General features: G+C 45.7%; 1 protein-coding gene across 2 annotated transcripts in view; it reads left to right on the top strand.

Moving 5' to 3' along the window:
- PTPN3 (protein tyrosine phosphatase non-receptor type 3) overlaps window positions 1-19,457 on the top strand; it is a 134,119-nt gene that overhangs the window by 101,335 nt on the left and 13,327 nt on the right. For both annotated transcript variants that reach the window (XM_038770236.1, XM_038770237.1), the window contains 9 exons: window positions 571-747; window positions 7,673-7,696; window positions 9,167-9,350; window positions 10,829-10,906; window positions 11,795-11,851; window positions 13,282-13,438; window positions 14,307-14,470; window positions 16,930-17,020; window positions 18,844-18,905. In XM_038770236.1, coding sequence (XP_038626164.1) covers window positions 571-747; window positions 7,673-7,696; window positions 9,167-9,350; window positions 10,829-10,906; window positions 11,795-11,851; window positions 13,282-13,438; window positions 14,307-14,470; window positions 16,930-17,020; window positions 18,844-18,905 — 994 coding nt within the window. The remainder of the gene's footprint in view (window positions 1-570; window positions 748-7,672; window positions 7,697-9,166; window positions 9,351-10,828; window positions 10,907-11,794; window positions 11,852-13,281; window positions 13,439-14,306; window positions 14,471-16,929; window positions 17,021-18,843; window positions 18,906-19,457) is intronic.

The raw sequence follows: 19,457 nt of genomic DNA, 5'->3' as shown, positions 1-19,457 counted from the left end.
ACCCAGGTCCTTCCAACTTCCAGGCCAGTGCTCTAGCCACAAGGTCAATTTATTACCTGTCTTTTGGGAGTGGAGGACGGAGAGAGGAATTGAGGGAGTCTGTTCCTTTGGCGAATCATTATTGAATTGAGAGCCCCTTTAGCTGAAGATCACTATTTCAAGGTGTTGGCTAATTACATGAGCGTGAACATTTAGCCAGGCCGTGGAGTAGACTTAAATGGTTGATAGTGGTTCTTATAACAGTAAGGTTTTTAAGAAGGGCCTTTAGGGGCATGCCAGCGTCCCGCTTTCGAACAAGCTGTAAAATGAAATGGTGGAGAAACAATGCCTAAGTGGGCATTCCTGATGCCACTCCAGCTGGCCTTACTCCAGGGCGGGAGGAGGCGGGCAGCTGAGCCTGTGTGAACTCACAATCTGGTTCCTTGGTGCCCCTACCCAGTACACATTGGAGCGCTTAGCACAGTGTGCTGCTCCATCCCTCCTCCCTTGCTCCCTCTCTCTCTCTCCCTCTCCTTCCCTCCCTCCTCCCTCAACTCCCTGCCTCCCGGACTCTCTCATGTTTTCCTGCAGGCGAAGCCCTAGGTTACGGCATGAAATCCGAAAGCCACGTCACTCGTCTGCTGACAACCTCGCCAACGAAATGACATACATCACCGAAACAGAAGACGTCTTTTATACATACAAGGGCTCTCCTTCTTCGAAGGACAGCGATCCCGAAATTTCCCAGAACTGCAGTCCTCCCAGACAGTAAGAATTCTCCCCGGTCACGCACAGTGGTTCTTGTTCGGCCCAAAGGACTGGCCGTGCTGTTTCTCCTTTGCGAGGTGGAGGACTTAATGTTGCTTCTCCTACACTTCTCTATTATGTGCTGGGCAGTGGACATTATGTCTGCCAGGCCAGGTTGGTGACCGGGAAGCATGTGGCTTTCTGGAAGAGAAAGGCTGACTATTAATAGCTCACTATTGCTTGGCCAGTTCTTTTCCTAGTCCATTAATGCTGTTTACATTTTGAAAAGCCATTAAGTCTTGGAACCTGGTTTCTAAAATTATCCTTCCCCCGGGTTGTCGGGCAGAGAACACGCCCTCCTGCTTAGGAAGTGTTTTGCTGGAAGAATGGTTTGCCTCTAGACTGTGAGCTCGTTGTGGGCAGGGAATGTTTCTACCAACTCTTTTGCATTGTAGTCTCCCAAGCACTTAGTACAGTGCTGTGCACACAGTAAGCGCTCGATAGATATGATTGATTGATTATTTGAATGAATAAAGAGGAAATGTGACTGCTTATCCTTTGGGTGGGGTACAGTCCAGGAAATGAATTTGCTGAGCCTTACTCTTGACTGTAAACTCCTTGTGGGCAGGGAATGTATCTCTATTACATGACTATTCTAATAGTACAATAGTGGTATTCTGTTACTCTTATAGTACAGGGAATGTACTAGACTCTCCCAAGGGCTTAGTACAGTGCTCTGCACATAGTAAGTGCTTGATAAATACAATCTCTCCCATTCTGCTCCTTCTCATTGGGGTGTGTCAGCTTTTTGGAGTTAAGATTGGAGTTGAAGCCAGCCACAGTGACTAAAAATGATACGCACAAAACCATTTCCTGAGGGTCGTTGCGGGTGGGGAATGAACTGTTTATTGTTGTATTTTATTCTCCCAAGCTCTTAGTATAGTTCTTTGCACATAGTAAGCATTAAGTAAATATGATTGAAAGAATGAATGAGCACTTTGTTCCAACTTTTCATTTTATTTTTTTATGCACTTGCCAGGCACTGTTCTAAGCACTGGGGTAGATATAAGGTAATCAGGTTGGACACAGTCTCTGCCCCCATGGGGCTCACAATCTTAATCCCCTTTTTACAGATGAGGTAACTGAGGCCCAGAGAAGCGAAGTGACTGGCCCCCAAGGTCACACAGCAGACTAGTGGCGGAGCCAGGATTCATTCATTCATTCATTCATTCAATCGTGTTTCTTGAGCGCTTACTGTGTGCAGAGCACTGTACTAAGCACTTGGGAAGTACAAGTTGGCAACATATAGAGACGATCCCTACCCAGCAACGGGCTCACAGTCTAGAAGGGATTAGAACCCTGTGGTCTATCCACTGGGCCACGATGCTTAGTGAGCCAGTGAACTGGAGGCTGTCCCAAGACATGAAAATAACGTGCTGGCAGTTTCATTTGCAAGGTTAAACTCTCTCCAAATAGTAGTGGTGGTATTTCCAACAATCGACTCAACCAGCCAACCCAGAAGGAGGAGAGCCCCTCCCCGTCCAGTTGGCCTATGAACAGATGATATGAGCAGCAGTGTCATGTGCATATAGCTATAATTCTATTTTGACACCTGTCTACATGTTCTGTTTTGTTGTCTGTCTCCCCCTTCTAGACTGTGAGCCCGTTGTTGGGTAGGGACCGTCTCTATATGTTGCCGACTTGTACTTCCCAAGCGCTTAGTATAGTGCTCTGCACACAGTAAGCGCTTAATAAATACAGTTGAATGAATGAATGAATGTAAGCACTTATCACATGTCAAGCACTGTTGTAAGGGTTGGGGTAAAAATAATATTTATGGCATTGAAGCACTTACTATGTGCCATGCATTGTTCTAAGCACTTGGGTAGGTACAATGTAATCAGATTAGACACAGTCCTTGGCCCACATGGGGCTCACAGTCTTAATCCCCATTTTACAGGTGAGGTAACTGAGTCATAGTGAAGTTAAGCGACTTGCCTGAGGTCACACAGCAGGTAAATGATGGAGCTGGAATTAGAACCCAAGACCTTCTGAGTCCTAGGCCTATGCCCTATCCACTGCAAGTTTATTAGGTTGGACCCAGTCCCCCCCACATGGGGCTCTCAGTCCAAGTAGGAGGGAGGACAGGTATCCCATCCCCATTTTGCAGATGAGGAAACTGAGACGCCGAGAAGTGAAGCACCCTGCCCAAGATCACACAACAGGCGAGTGGCAGAACCGGGATTAGAACCCAGTTCTTCTGACCCCCAGGCAGAAAAACTTTCCTAGTTCTTTCCGCTAGGCCACACTGCGTCTAACAATTAGTTGACTCGACAGTAATTATAGCATCTTCCTTATGCCATTCACAGAGCAGGCAAAGTGAGAGCTTAACCAGAAGTAACCTACCCACAAAGCCTAGAAAGTTGTTTTATCCAGACGATATTAAATGCCCACGCCAATTATTTTTCATACTCACTATCTCAGGGTCACCAAACGGTATGATGTCTTTATTCTCAGAGCGCCGGCTGTTCCAGCTATAGAATTATGCTCCAGCATCACCAACCGGCCCTTTGTGTTACTAATACTTCTAATTCTAACCGACATCCTTCACGAAACGTGGGGTGACCAGTTTCACGGAGGAACTCAATTTTGCAGCTAACCGCCGAAACAATCAGAGAACGGAGGCCGATGCGGGAATCCCGCCACAGCCTAAATGAGAATGGGCCTTCCAGGTGTGCCCACAATAGTAACTTCCAGCCTACAAGGACAGAGTCCGTTTGTGCAGGTGTTTCCTTCCATCGGGCTTCCCGGGGGAAAATATCTGGCGAAGTTTATTATTGCCCTTTCCGCGGCTGTTCCGTTGAGATCAGTCCTTAGAATAGTAACATTTGGAGGCATGTGGCTTTGTTCAGCTAGCCCGGAGACCGAAAGGGGGTCTCAAGCCCACGAATGAGGAAGCCAGTGACTCCTAATTAGCCGCCGCTCCTAAAACCTGCCGGGGCTTTTCAACAAACCCATGGCAAGTTTGCTGTCTTTGTCCATCAGACCCGCGCTTCTCGAGGAAAAACTGGGTTGATTATTCTGGTGAGTGTTTCCACGGGAGCTTTTGCAATGGCAGTGTAGTAGAAGAAGGCTTGTGCAGAAGGGATTGGGCGGGGAACACGTTCGCTAATTCTGCCGGCTTCTCCCAAGTGCTTAGTACGGTGCTTTGCACATAGTAAGTGCTGAATAAATATCATCTACTGATTGAAGAGTGTCAAGTGAATTGTTGAACTGTTTCGCTCTGTGACTTTGCCAGAGTTGATCCGGGTAACGTTGATGGGTCTCAAAAATTTGATCTTGATTGATCTTGGTTGATTAAGCGCTTAGTACAGTGCTCTGCACATAATAAGTGCTCAATAAATATCACCTACTGATTGAAGAGAGTCAAGTGAACTGTTGAACTGTTTCGCTTTGTGACTTTGCCAGAGTTGATCCGGGTAACGTTGATGGGTTCTTTTAGGCTTCTCAAAAATTTGATCTTGATTGATCTTGATTGATTAAGCGCTCAGTACAGTGCTCTGCACATAAGTGCTCAATAAATATCACCTACTGATTGAAGAGAGTCAAGCGAACTGTTGAACTGTTTTGCTCTGTGACTTTGCCAGAGTTGATCCGGGTAACGTTGATGGGTTCTTTTAGGCTTCTCAAAAATTTGATCTTGATTGATCTTGATTGATTAAGCGCTCAGTACAGTGCTCTGCACATAAGTGCTCAATAAATATCACCTACTGATTGAAGAGAGTCAAGCGAACTGTTGAACTGTTTTGCTCTGTGACTTTGCCAGAGTTGATCCGGGTAACGTTGATGGGTTCTTTTAGGCTTCTCAAAAATTTGATCTTGATTGATCTTGATTGATTAAGCGCTTAGTACAGTGCTCTGCGCATAGTGAGTGCTCAATAAATATCACCTACTGATTGAAGAGAGTCAAGCGAACTGTTGAACTGTTTCGCTCTGTGACTTTGCCAGAGTTGATCCGGGTAACGTTGATGGGTTCTTTTAGGCTTCTCAAAAATTTGATCTTGATTGGTCTTGATTGATTAAGCGCTTAGTACAGTGCTCTGCACATAGTAAGTGCTCAATAAATATCATCTACTGATTGAAGAGAGTCAAGCGAACTGTTGAACTGTTTTGCTCTGTGACTTTGCCAGAGTTGATCCGGGTAACGTTGATGGGTTCTTTTAGGCTTCTCAAAAATTTGATCTTGATTGATTAAGCGCTTAGTACAGTGCTCTGCACATAGCGCTCAGTAAATACGATCGAATTAATTAATTAATTAAATGGGGATTAAGACTGTGAGCCCCCTGTGGGACAACCTGATCACCTTGTAACCTCCCCAGCGCTTAGAACAGTGCTTTGCACAGAGTAAGCGCTTAATAAATGCCATTATTATCATTATTAATATTATTATTATTATTATTATCTTGTGTGTTTATAGCGTCTTTCTATTTCTTGGGCCGCTTAGAACAGTGCTTTGCACAGAGTAAGCGCTTAATAAATGCCATTATTATTATTATTAATAATATTATTATTATTATCTTGTGTGTTTATAGCGTCTTTCTATTTCTTGGGCCCTAAACAGGTTAACAACATAAGGACCCCACTTTGGTGGTGATTTTATTTTGTTAGTATGTTTGGTTTTGTTCTCTGTCTCCCCCTTTTAGACTGTGAGCCCACTGTTGGGTAGGGACTGTCCCTATATGTTGCCAACTTGTGCTTCCCAAGTGCTTAGTACAGTGCTCTGCACACAGTAAGCGCTCAATAAATACGATTGATCGATTGATTTCAGTTTTTCCCACGTCCATCCATTGCACGGGGTTGCATGTTTCTGATGGGGATCAAGGATGAGATAGTTGTTGGGTAGGGACCGTCTCTATATGTTCCTGACTTGTACTTCCCCAGCGCTTAGTACAGTGCTCTGCACACAGTAAGCGCTCAATAAATACGATCGAATGAATTAATTTCAATATGCTCTTGATCCCTGTGGGATCAAATGAGTTTTGGACTGCTGACTTTCAGTGTGTTTTCTAGCTTTGGAAAACTGCTATTTGTGAATATCCTTCTAGGTACAGTTGGTTTTCTAAAAAAACTAACAGCTTCAAGGCATAATTTTAGGACCAAAAATAGCACTAAGGACAGTACATTTCAGATGGGACTTGTTCAAATAAAAGTAAAATGCCGAAACCTTTGTATTTCACCGATCTGTCAAATCACTTGAATCCGCATAGTACCCTTCTAAACAAGGTTTATGTCCTTAGTGCCTAAAATATTCTGCTGAATTTGTTTACACTTTGTTTACCAGCTCAAATAGCGTCTCCCAGCCATTAGTTAAGAGCTTTTTTTTAACATTTTGTGCTGTCATCATGTTGCTGGAAAATTTCTTTTTTGTTAGTTTTGGACCTTATAAGCAAGCGACTTCACAAATATTTTGAGCCACTTTCAAAATAGGACTATATTAAAAGGGATAGCCATTTACATTTGATTATTATTCACAATGGATTTCACAGTTAATGCTGGATTTGCACCCTTTATCCCTCTAGACTGTCAGCTCACTGTGGGCAGGGAACATATCTGAGAAGCAGAACATAGAGAAGCAGCATGGCTCAGTGGAAAGAGCCTGGGCTTTGGAGTCAGAGGTCATGGGTTCAAATCCCGGCTCCGCCAACTGTCAGCTGTGTGACTTTGGGCAAGTCACTTCACTTCTCTGTGCCTCAGTTATCTCATATGTAAAATGGGGATTAAGACTGTGAGCCCCCCGTGGGACAACCTGATCACCTTGTAACCTCCCCAGCGCTTAGAACAGTGCTTTGCACATAGTAAGCGCTTAACAAATACCATTATTATTATTATTATTAGCTGCTAACTCTGTTGTATTGTACACTCCCAAGTGCCTAGTATCTGCACGTAATAAACACTCAGTAAATACCACTGACTGATTGATTTCCCTCCCGCACAGCCCTCGTGTACCTATCCATTATTTCTATTCTTGGCTGTCTCTCCTTCTATATTGTAAGCTCCTTGTGGGCAGGGAACTTGCCTACCAACTCTGTTATATTTTACTCTCCCAAGCGCGTAGTACAGCGGTCTGCGCACAGTAAGCGCTCAATAAATACAAAGAAGCAGCGGGGCCTAGTGGATAGAGCCTGGATCCAGGAGTCAGAAGGACCTGGGTTCTTAATTCCACTCCACTTTTTGTTTTAATTTTTTTTATGGTATTTGTTAAGTACCTACTATGTGCCAGGCAGTCAGGTTGGAAACAGTTCACGTCCCTCATAGAGCCCACAGTCTTAATCCCCATTTTGCAGGCGAGGTAACTGAGACACAGAGAAGTGAAGTGACTTGCCCAAGGTCACACACCGGACAAGTGGCGGAGCCGGGATTAGAACCCAGATCCTTCGGATTCCCAGGCCTGTGGCCTATCCACTAGGCCGTACAGCTTCTCACTTCTCACTCGCCACTTGTCTGGTGTGTAACCTTGGGCAAGTCACTTAACTTTTCTTTGCCTGTTACCTCATCTGTAAAATGGGAATTAATACTGTGAGCCCCATGTGGGACTTGGACTTTGTCCAACCTGATTAGTTTGTATCTACCCCAGCGCTCATTACAGTGCCCGGTGCATAGCACCTAACAAATACCACAATTATTATTATTATTATTATCATTATTATTAATCTGTCTCCAGGCATCCTCTGCCACTGCGTGCTCTGTTCCTTCAATCCCTTCTGATTCAAACCCTCAAAGATCTACTAAATTCTACTAAGTTCTTAGTACTTAGATCTACTAAGGCTCAGTGGGGGAGAATCCTAGGGGAAACTGTTTTAAATAGCCATGCCTGAATGACATGCAAAGACTATGGTAGGATTGAATTGGAATGATACATTTTTCCTGTCTCTTTTTTTCTCTCCAGGCCGTCTGAACAGGAATCGCCAAAGTGAGTTTTCTTTATCCACTCATACCCTCCGCTGTTCAAACTGAGACATGAAGATGCTCAGCAGCATTGTAGTGAAAACAGAGGATTCCTCAGGCCTTTGTAATTCCCACTGTGTTTTTTTGGTAGTGTTCTGCACACAGTAAGAGCTTAATGCCATAAATATGAGGATATGATGGGCCTGGGCATCAGAAGGACCCAGGTTATCTGCTGTGTGACCTTGGGCAAGTCACTTAACTTCTTTGTGCCTCAGTTACCTCATCTGTAAAATGAGGATTAAGACTGATCAGGGTATGCAATCTGATTATGCTCATATCCACCCCTGCGCTTAGTACAGTGCCTGGCACATAGGAAGTGCTTAACAAATGCTATTAAAAATAAACAACAAAAAAACCCGCTTTTACACCCATTCAGCTAACTTTAAAGGAAACCAATGGGAATCTTGGTCTTTGGAGAGCAGGACTCCCTCATTTTCAAGGGAATGCTTCAGCTCTGTGCAATCGAATGCGGGTAAAGTGTGTGCAAATAGGCAGAGGGTCAGTCTGATGTGTCTCTGTGCCTTAGTTACCTCATCTGTAAAATGGGGATTAAGACTGTGAGCCCCACGTGGGACAACCTGATCACCTTGTATCTATCCCAGTGCTTAGAACAGTGCTTGGCACATAGTAAGGTGTTAACAAATACCATCATTATTATTATCTGGCTAAGGTCCACATTTTCCCACAGAGTTCCTCAGGGCTGAGAGCACACCCTCTTTGAGATGTGAAAAGTGATTATCCAGAAGATGTTTCCTAAATGTTTAAACTAGACTGTAAGCTTGTTGCGGGCACGGAATGTGTCCGTTTATTGTTGTGTTGTACTCTCCCAAGGGCTTAGTACAGTGCTGCGCACACATTAGAGAAGCAGCGTGACTCAGTGGGAAGAACCCGGGCTTTGGAGTCAGAGGTCATGGGTTCAAACCCCAGCTCCGACCCTTGTCAGCTGTGTGACTTCGGGCAAGTCACTTAACTTCTCTGTGCCTCAGTTCCCTCATCTGTAAAATGGGGATGAAGACTGTGAGCCCCATGTGGGACAACCTGATCACCTTGTAACCTCCCCAGCGCTTAGAACAGTGCTTTGCACATAGTAAGCGCTTAATAAATGCCATCATTATTATTATTACTATTAGCGCTCAATAAATCCGGTTGAATGAATGAATGATAAACACTGTATGAATCAACTACCAAATCTCTCAATGATCCGACTTGTTTGCCTTTTCTAATGCCATAACAAGTCGAGAAGCAACATCAGTCAGTCTGCACTGTGTGCAGAGCACTGAATTAAGCGCTCGGGGGCGAACGATATAATAGGCGCATTCCCTGCCCATAACGAGCTTACGGTCTAGAGGGGGAGAGCAGTGAAGACTGGAGAGCAAGCTACCTAGGCGTCGGCTCAGACGCTCATCCGTCTCTTCCTTCTCCCCCTCTGCCGCAGGAATCCATCGGAAAACAGTATGGCACCCAACTACCCGACCCAGACGTCATCCACGTCGCCGAATGGAGTCAAGCAGGAGCCGGGCTGCTCACTGGAAGGGGTGGACCAGCGGTTTTTGGAAACCTACCACCAAGTTAGCACGGAATGCTTGAGAGAGGACTCCAGTCAGTACTACTGTGACAAGGTGATTTGGCCCTCCAAGGGGTCACCCAAGAGGCTTCGTAAGGCTAGCCGGAGCCACACGACGCTCTGCGGGCATACCAGATGGGAAGCTCCTCTAATAATAATAGTAATTATTATCAATAATAATGATGGTATTTGCTCAGCGTTTATTCCGTGGCAGGCACTGTACCGAGCACTGGGATAGATACAAGCAAGTCGGGTTGGATGCAGTCCCTGTCCCATGTGGGTTTCAGAGTCTCAACCCCCGTTTTACAGATAGGGAACTGAGGCGCAGAGAACTGAAGCGACTTGCCCAAGGTCACACAGCAGACAAGTGGCAGAGCCGGGATTAGAACCCTTGATCTTGGGGCTCCCAAGCCCGGGGTCTATCCACCACGGCATGCTGCTCCTCTGGCCTGTTAGCTCAATATGGGCGGGAACACGACTATTAATTCTGCTGAATTGTACTCCCGAGAAGCAGTGTTGCCTAGTGGGTAGAGCATGGGCCTGGTATTCAGAAGGACCTGGGTTCTACTCCTGCTCTGCCACTTGCCTGCTGTGTAACTTTGGGCAAGTCAGTTCATTTCTCCTTGCCTCAGTTCTCTCATCTGTGAAATGGGTGTTAAGACTGTGAGCACCATATGGGACAGGGACTGTGTCCAACCCAATTTGCTTGTATAGTGCCTGGCACATAGTAAGTGTCTAACAAATACCGCAATTGTGATTACTCTCCCAAGCTCGTAGTATAGTCCTCTTGCACATAGTATGTGCTCAGTAAATACTCATTGATTTTATATGACGGATAATTACTTCTCCAACATTCAATTACTCACCCCCGATTCAAAGACTTATCGAAGGCACATTTCCAGGAGGGCTTCCCTATCTAAGCCCTCCTTTCCTCTTCTCCCACTCCCTTCTGAGTCAAGCTGACATGCTCCCTTTATTCATCCCCCCTCCCAGCCCCACAGCATTTATATACATATCTATGATTTTTCTTTTTATTAATGCCAGTCTCCCCCTCTGGACTAAGCTCACTAAGGGCAAGGAATGTATCTGCCAACTCTGTTATATCGTATTATCCCAAGTGCTTAGTTCAGCACACAGTCAGCACTCAGTAAATACCATTGATTGATTCCTACTAAATGAAATTGTGAGAGAAGTCGCGATGGAGCCTGGAGAGGGGAAAAGCTTGGAAGCGATCATCTTTGAGAAGCAGCGTGGCCCAACGGAAACGATACAGGGTTCGGAGTCAGGAGAACTGAGTTTGAATCCGGGCGGTTCCACCACTTGCCTGCTGTGTGACCTTGGGCAAGTCGCTTAAAATCTGTGTGTCTCTGTTTCCTCATCTGTGAAATGGAGATGAAATACCTGTTCTCCCACCCCTTTACATTGTAAACCCAAGTGGAGCAGGGACTGTCTGTTCTGATTATACTGGATCTACCCTAGCCCAGTGCTCGGCACAGAGTAAGCGCCTAACAGATACCATTATCGTTGTTTCAGAACGATCAGGGTGATGGAAGTTTACTCTTGGTGCGGATTATGCCGGATGAAGAAGGAAAATTTGGATTCAATCTAAAGGTAAAGTATTTGGGAGTGATTTGGGTGTCAGAGTTCTCGGTGAATTAGCAAGGACAGTCACATTCTCAGTGTCTGGACTAGCCAGTGGCAAGGTAGACTCCTCCCCAGGGCCCCAGACTGGGCTTCTGTGCAGCTGGGCAGTGGGCAGTCCCTGTCTTTGGTCACGCTCTGATCCCTCAGGAGCCCTGGAGGTGTCTCTGGTCCAGTCTCTGGCCCCTTTACAGACTCAGTCAGTCGATCATATTTATTCAGTGTTTATTGTGTGCAGAGCACTCTACTAAGCACTTGGAGAGGACAGTATAACTATAGCAGACACATTCCCTGCCCACAGTGAGCTTACAGTCTAGAGGGGAGAGGAGAGGAGAAAGCCGAGAACTGGGATATCCCAGTGAGGAGACAGCAGTGGTGATGGAGCCACTCAGCTGTCTGGATTCAGGTGGACTCGCCCCCTAAAAGGCAAGAAGCCACTTTCTGAGCGGTCCACACTCACCCATTATCACGGTAATTCAGTCATCCTATCCCACCTTGATTACTCCAACAGCCTTCTTGCTGATTTCCCTGCCTTTTGTCTCTCCCTGCCCCAGTCCACACTTCACTAAGCTAAAGTGATGGGCCACTTGCTCCCACGTCCACAGTTAAATCTTGGCAATGTTCTCTCTGTGGATATTTTTGTCGCTCCCTTGGGGAATGAGCCTTCTAATAGTCATTTCAACACCTTAGCGTATAATTTGAAAGGGGTCAAAAGGTGAAGTTGATCGGCCCCAGGATACCCAGAGAGTGACCAGAAGACGTAAGTATTTGATTATCTGACTGAGAATGCTTATCTCACGACCTAAATTTTCATTCCCATGAAATGTTAGTCATCCTTCCTTTCACGTCATCTTGCAGGGCGGCATCGATCAGAAAATGCCTCTGGTTGTATCAAGAATAAGTCCCGAGTCACCTGTGAGTAAACATTATCTTCCTGACTGACTTTGAATCAAAACATAATTGATTTTTTTTTTTGTCGTCATTATCCCTGTGATGTTTGTTGGGTCCTTGGATTGCTAGGCAGTTTAACATTTTAGGAAGAGGACACAGGACAGACAGAAATACTCAAATGTACTGAGGTATCCAAAAGCAGGCCCCACTCACCCGCTCTCTTGAAGAGTTCATCTGCTCACATATCTGTAATTTCTTTCAATGCTTGTCTCCCCATCTAGATCGCAAGCTTGCTGTGGGCAGGGAACAGGTCTACCAAGTCTGTTTCATTGTACTCTCCCAAGCGCTCAATACAGTTGGCTTCAATTCCCATCTTTGCAGGTGACTCTCCAAGCTACCTCTCCAGCCTTGACCTTTCTCCCAACTTCTGGTCTCACACTTTCTCTTTCCTCCAAGACAACTCCACCTGGGTGTCCCGCTGACGCCTCAGACTTGACACGTCCATAACTGAGTGATTCATCTTCCCGCCTGAACTCTCTCCTCCCAACTTTCCCTTCCCTGTCTGACAGCACCATCTTTCTGGCCCCAGAAACTCACATTCTTGGGATTATCCTGACCCTCTCCCCTCCCACAACTGTTTTCCAGTTCACATCCAAGCCACTGCTCAATGCTGTCGGGTCTTTCTTTTACAACATCTGCTGCCAGTTAATCAGTCATTCGTATTTATTGAGCTCTTGCTGTGTGCAAAATACTGTAGTAAGCGCTTGGGAGAGTACAATATAACAATATACAGGCACATTCCCTGCCCACGGTGGCCCTACAGTCTAGCTAGCAGCTGAATAGCTCCGTCTAGTTCACTCTGCCTCGGCTGTAACCACCTTGGGCTAAGCTCTCGTCATACCACAGACTGCCGTATCAGCCTCCTAACTGGTCTCCCTGCCTCCAGCCTCTCCCCTGTCTAATCTGTTCTGCACACCGGCTCCGTGGATCCTCATCTGGAAGCGTCCCTCTTCTCTCATTTTCCCTTTCATTCAATCATTCAATCGTATTTATTGAGCGCTTACTGTGTGCAGAGCACTGTACTAAGCGCTTGGGAAGTCCAAGTTGGCAACATATAGGGACGGTCCCTACCCAACAGCGGGCTCACAGTCTAGAAGATTTCCCTGTCCCCCAAACTATCCAGTGGTTTCCCATTTCCCTCCGCATCAAGCAAAAATTCTTCAGGACCGACTTCAAGGCCGCTCTCCCCATCTCACATCTCAACCCACCTCTCGGCTGTTCGCTCCTTCCATTCTTCCTCACTCTCGACTCCCCTGCCTCCATTCCCTCAGCTCTCGCGGCTCGACCGGCTTGGAGTTCCCTTCTTCTTTCCCCAGTCCCAGGGTCCGGAGTTCACCGGGATTTGAAAGAGCGATGGCCGCCGCCTTAACGCTTTTTCTCTCACCTCGGAACAGGCGGATAAATGCATTCCCAAGCTGATTGAGGGTGACCAAATTGTGCTGATCAATGGACGGGACATCTCCGAGCACACCCACGATCAAGTGGTGATGTTTATAAAAGCCAGCAGAGGGTCACACACCAGAGAGCTCGCCCTGTTGATCAGGAGGAAAGGTGACCGCATTCAACTTGTGTTTTCCAAAAGATGGACCTCTAACAAGAAGCCTATGTTTAACTCTCCGCTTGGTTTGTGACCTAACCGTACCTGTAATATGTCGTATCCTCTGCGCTTTTCAACAGTTGGAACCGAATAGTAATAATTGCGGGTACTTGTTAAGCACTCACTATGTGCTAAACACTACGTACCAAGCACTGTTCTAAGCGCCGAGGTAGATACAAGCTAATAGGGTTGGTCACAGTCCCTGTCCCACCTGGGGCTCATAGTCTTCATCCCCATTTTACAGATGAGGAACCTGAGGCCCAGAGAAGTGAAGTGACTTGCCCGTGGTCACACAGCAGGCATGTGGCGGAGCCGGGATTAGAACCCAAGGTTTTCTGATTCCCAAGTCCGTGCTCTATCCACTAAGCCGTGCTGCTTCTACACCCTAGGGCTGAATGAGACCGTAGTCTCTTCTGGTCTGTTATGTATCACATAAACACCGTCCACATGGGAAGCTGTTAGCGTACTAAAATATCCACCCCAGCCCTCTGTTAACAGATGGCAACTTAGATCACCATCATCATCATCAATCGTATTTATTGAGCGCTTACTATGTGCAGAGCACTGTACTAAGCGCTTGGGAAGTACAAATTGGCAACATATAGAGACAGTCCCTACCCAACAGTGGGCTCACAGTCTAAAAGGGGGAGACAGAGAACAAAACCAAACATACTAATGAAATAAAATAAATAGGATAGATATGTACAAGTAAAATAAATAAATAGAGTAATAAATATGTACAAACATATAGATATATGATGAACGCCATTCCAAGGTGGTCTCTGTTACGCTTGCGACGTGTTCGAATTTCTGTCGTTTCAGTGGTCAAATCGTTTGCCGCACCCAAACCGGAAGATGAGACGGACGGTCAGCTTTTTCCAGAAGCCGTTGTCCCTCTGTGTTCGGAGGCCGGGGCCACGTTAGAGGAGTCTATAGAGCAGTTGAAGAACGGTCTAGAGAGTGGGACTGTGCTGATTCAGTTTGAGGTAAGGGGAATCTCTGTGGTGATCGATGGCCTGGGACGGGGCCGGCCTGCCAGTCAGTCATTTGTATTTATCCAGCGCTTAGAGCAGTGCTTGACACATAGTAAGCGCTCAACAAGTACCATCATTATTATTGAGCCATTACTGTGCACAGAGCACTGAACTAAGTGCTTGGGAGAAGACAATACAATAACGAACAGACACGTTCCCTGCCCACAACAAGCTTACAGTCTAAGGAGCCAGGAGGTGGCCCCTGAAGGAGTTTCGGGCTGCCGTCTTGGATCGGATTGCCCCTTGGCTAACGTACTTCAGGGGATGCTTGGAACCCCGGATCATTGCCAATCCAAGACCCTCTGAAAAGGGTCAAAGGGGCCGGTCACCTCACGCAGGGGTCGATCAGGGAGGAGTAGGAGTCCTCTCTGGTGCAGTAATTCACCCTCTCTAAAGAGTGAACACCTGAAGCCATTGTTTCTGGTCTAGTTCACTCTCCCCTCCAGAAGCAACAAGTCCTCCCTTTTGGGCAGCGCGGCCTAAACATGGATAGAGGTTAGATAAAACTTGGATAGAGGTTGGATAAAACACGGGCCCAGGAATCAGAAGGACCTGGCTTCTAATTCCAGCTCCATAAATTCTCAGCTGTGTAACCTTCCTTTCAAATCTGTAGTAGCCATTGGCTTGTGTTCCAAATTAGATATTTTCTTCCTTTTTTTCTTTTTTAAGAAAAGAACAAAGGGAGCGAGGTTTTAGAGAGGGGATTAAGCAGGATTCCTCTGGCGAGAAGAGCCAGGAAATTTTCCAAAAGGTATTTTTACCATCGTGACCTTTTAAAACATTCCACAGCGATGAGCACATCTTATAATCATTCACTCACCTGCAGGCCTGCTTCACTGCCAAGCTTAATCACGGTCAGGAAGCTTCCGCCCTCTTCCATTTTCCTTTTCAGGGCTTTCTGAAAGCAGCGTGGCTCAGTGGGAAAGAGCACGGGCTTTGGAGTCAGAGGTCAGGGGTTCAAATCCTGGCTTCGCCAATTAGCTGTGTGACTTCGGGCAAGCCCTTAACTTCTTTGTGCCTGTTACCTCGTCTGTAAAATGGGGATGAAGACTGTGAGCCCCCGATGGGACAACCTGATCCCCTTGTAACCTCTCCAGTGCTTTGCACATAGTAAGCGCTTAATAAATGCCATTATTATTATTATCATTATTATTTCTGGCCAATTGCTCCGGGTTTCGCGCCCGCTCGTCCTCGCTGCGTTAAGTCGGCTTGTGGAACTCGAACATACGGAAGATAGAAGGCAAAGAGGGTGGGAAGCAGTCAATTTTTTACCTGATCTGATTTGTTAGCTCACCTATTAAGACCACCCATCTCCACCTGCACCCCCGGACTCACCAAGAATAAGTTTAACTCAGGGGTCCAACTCCCACCTCAGCACAATCAGTTTTCCTCAAAAAGCCAGAAGGTCCTTTGACTGTTGAAGACTCTCCGTCTCTCCTCTCGTTCTTCTCCATCTTCAAACTACGTCGCCCTTGATGGAAAACATCCCTCAGTGTCAAACAGATGATTCAGTTGCTGTTTTGATTATGATGAAAGTGAGTTTCGGGAAGAATTAAGGCAGGTCAAACGTTCAGAGAGAATGCCAGAATTACCATATGTCACACTGAGCGTTGGAAAAATGATCTGTCATGAATAGACTCCATCCCTGAGAATTAACTGATTTCAGTGGTGTTCCACTTCTGCCTTTCAGGTTGAAGGACTCGACTCCCTGTTAAAACTGGCAAATGTGTGTTTAATAGATTGGAAGAGCTCTGTGTTAACCGGAAGGGGAAAGTAGGTGACGATTTAAATGGTCACCGATGTCATGGCGGAAATAGCCCGGGAGTTTCATTTCTTTAAATTGCCAGTATTTGGATCTAATCATAAGAGGCTGGCTGGTCACAGAGGTCTTAGGTGGCTCCCAGTTGAATATCTGCTAGCCATGCCGTGCAGTTAAGTTTAAAATGCAAAGCCACCGTTCGGTGGGCATGTATTACAAGGACCAAAATTCCTTTCATCAATCAGTGATTTATTTATTTATTTATTTAAATGTATTTAATATGTATTCATTTCTAAATAAATGTATTTTAGTATATAGAGCGCTTACTGTGTGCAGAGCACTGTGCTAAGCACTTGGGAGAGTACACTACAACAGAGTTGGTATCCCTGCCCACAAGGAACTTTGAGTCTAGGGTCTTCAGTCTGAATATCCATTTCCGGATATCCGTGTTTCATTCCGATCGGAAGCTGAATGTATATCCCTGTTCTGCTTTCTCAGGCTGAAGATTCCACCCATGATTTTAAAAATCCCATTTACAACGGAAACACTGGCTGCCTTGGATAAGAAACCTCACCTTCCCAAGTCTGCGTTTCGGCCATTCAAGGCAAATATTTTGTGGCTCGCCCTTTTGACTCTTATATTTGTTTTGCAGCAACTTTACCGAAAGAAGCCAGGATTGGGGATCACATTTGCAAAGCTCTCTCAAAATATGGACAAAAACAGATATAAAGATGTGCTACCATGTGAGTATTCATTGTTCGTCCCTTCTCCTGCCCATGTTTTGCCTAAAAAAAAATCAGTCTTCCGAAGTGGCTGAGTATTGCGTGTATAGGACTCAAGTTATTCAGAAGCGTCTGCCATTGTGATGGTAGTCTGCTTGATAATAGAAATAATTGTGATATTTGTAGGCACTTACTCTGCAAAAGCACTATACTAAGTGCTGGGATAGATATGCAGTAAGCAAATCAGACAGAGCCCCTGTCCCACATGGGGCTCACAGGCCAAAAAAGAGAGAGAACAGGTATTTTTTAATCCCCATTTTACGCGTGAGGAGGCAACGCGAGACAGCAGTGAGCAAATCGGCCTTCCGAGGGGCAGACGGACAAAATGGAGTCGGTCCATTCTCCAATACAGCTAGCCGCAACAGTGCCCAGCGCTTAGAACAGTGCCTGGCACATAGTAAACGTGTAACAAATACCATAATCATTATAATGAGAAGCAGCATGGCCAAGTAGAAAGCTCACAGGTTCCAGGGTCGGAGGACTTAGGTTCTAATCCCAGCTCTGCCAACTGCCTGCTGGGTGACCTTGGATAAATCATTTAATTTCTCTCTGCCTCGGTTTCCTCAGCTGTAAAATGGGGATTAAATGCTTGTTCTCCCTCAGTCAATCAGCGGTAGCCCCAAAGCACTTATGTACGGATCTGTAATTTTATTTATCCCTTTGCTCTTCCCCCATCCCAGCCCCAAAGCACTTGTGTACGTGACTGTCATTTTATTTACTTGTATTGATGTCTGTCTCCACTACTCTAAACTGTGAGCTCACTGTGGCAGGAAATGTCACTGTTTACTGTTGTACTTTCCCAAGCGCTTAGTACAGTACTCTGTACATGGTAAGCACTCAATAAATACAGTTGAATGAATGAATAAGTGAATACAGAGTAAAATAAAACAGAGTTGGTGGACACATTCCCTATCCTTGCTGCTTAGCCTGTGAGCCCCATGTGGGACAGGAACTTTGTCCATCCTGATTCACCTCCTCCAGGAGGCCTTCCCAGATTGAGCCCCTTCCTTCCTCTCCCCCTCGTCCCCCTCTCCATCCCCCATCTTACCTCCTTCCCTTCCCCACAGCACCTGTATATATGTATATATGTTTGTACATATTTATTACTCTATTTATTTAACTTGTACATATCTATTCTATTTATTTTATTTTGTTAGTATGTTTGGTTTTGTTCTCTGTCTCCCCCTTTTAGACTTTGAGCCCACTGTTGGGTAGGGACTGTCTCTATATGTTGCCAACTTGTACTTCCCAAGCGCTTAGTACAGTGCTCTGCACACAGTAAGCACTCGGTAAATACAATTGATGATGATGATTGACTTGTATCTGTCCCAGTGCTTAGAGCAGTGCTTGACGTAGAGGAAGCGCTTAACAAATGCCATAAAAGAAGAAGAATCATGGCCACTTATCCAAACCCTGCCTTTTGAAGAGAAGCAGCGTGGTCTAGTGGATAGAGCACGGTTTGGGGAGTCAGGAGGACCTGGGTTCTAATCCCGGCTCCACCACTCGGCTGCTGGGTGACCTAGGGCAAGTCACTTCACTTCTCTGGGCCTCAGTTCCCTCACCTGTAAAATAGAGATTAAGACTGTGAGCCCTATGTGGGGCAGGGACTGCATCCAACCTGATTAACTTGTATCTACTCCAGCGCTCAGAACAGTGTCTGGCACATAGTAAGCACTTAACAAATGCCATATTAAAAAAAAAAATGAGTCGAGCCGTGTATATCGCGAGTGAATTTGCCTCTTGCTAACTCAGAGTCGCCGAACAAACTCGTCTCTTCTCCACAGATGATAGCACCCGGATAGTGCTACAGGGAAACGAAGATTACATTAACGCCAACTATGTCAATGTAAGTCATTTTTAGTACTCTGTTTCTCTGGACCCAGTCGTTTCATGCATCCCTATAATCATTTTTCTTGTCTCCAGAAAAACTTGGCATTAGATCCATTTAGTATAGTTTTGTTTTTTTTTTACTTCTGAGTTATCAGCATCCTCTTAACTGACATCCTCTTTCACTGAAAATTTGCCAACTCAGCCTGCATAGATCGCTTACTCTCAGGAAGTACATTAGCTCTTCCAATCCACGAGATTTCACATAGCAGATTTACCAGTTTATGCAAATACTGTCGGGAAGTAAGACCTCCCAATTTAATTAACACTCATCAAATAATCCAGGTAGGGTAGCTCTGTCCTAAAATTAGTCAATTTCTTGCCCAAAGATGTTTGCACTGTGAATTGTGCAGTCAGGAGACCTGGGTTCTAATCCCAGTTCAGCCTTTTGCCGGCTGTGTGAGCGTGGCTCAGTGGAAAGAGCCCGGGCTTTGGAGTCAGAGTTCATGGGTTCAAATCCCGGCTCTGCCAGTTGTCAGCAGTGTGACTTTGGGCAAGTCACTTAACTTCT

This window comes from Tachyglossus aculeatus, chromosome X3, assembly GCF_015852505.1.
Source record: "Tachyglossus aculeatus isolate mTacAcu1 chromosome X3, mTacAcu1.pri, whole genome shotgun sequence".
In the NCBI taxonomy this organism is placed as follows: domain Eukaryota; kingdom Metazoa; phylum Chordata; class Mammalia; order Monotremata; family Tachyglossidae; genus Tachyglossus; species Tachyglossus aculeatus.
Note: the sequence above shows the minus strand (reverse complement) of the source record. Positions and strands in the feature narration are given on the sequence as shown.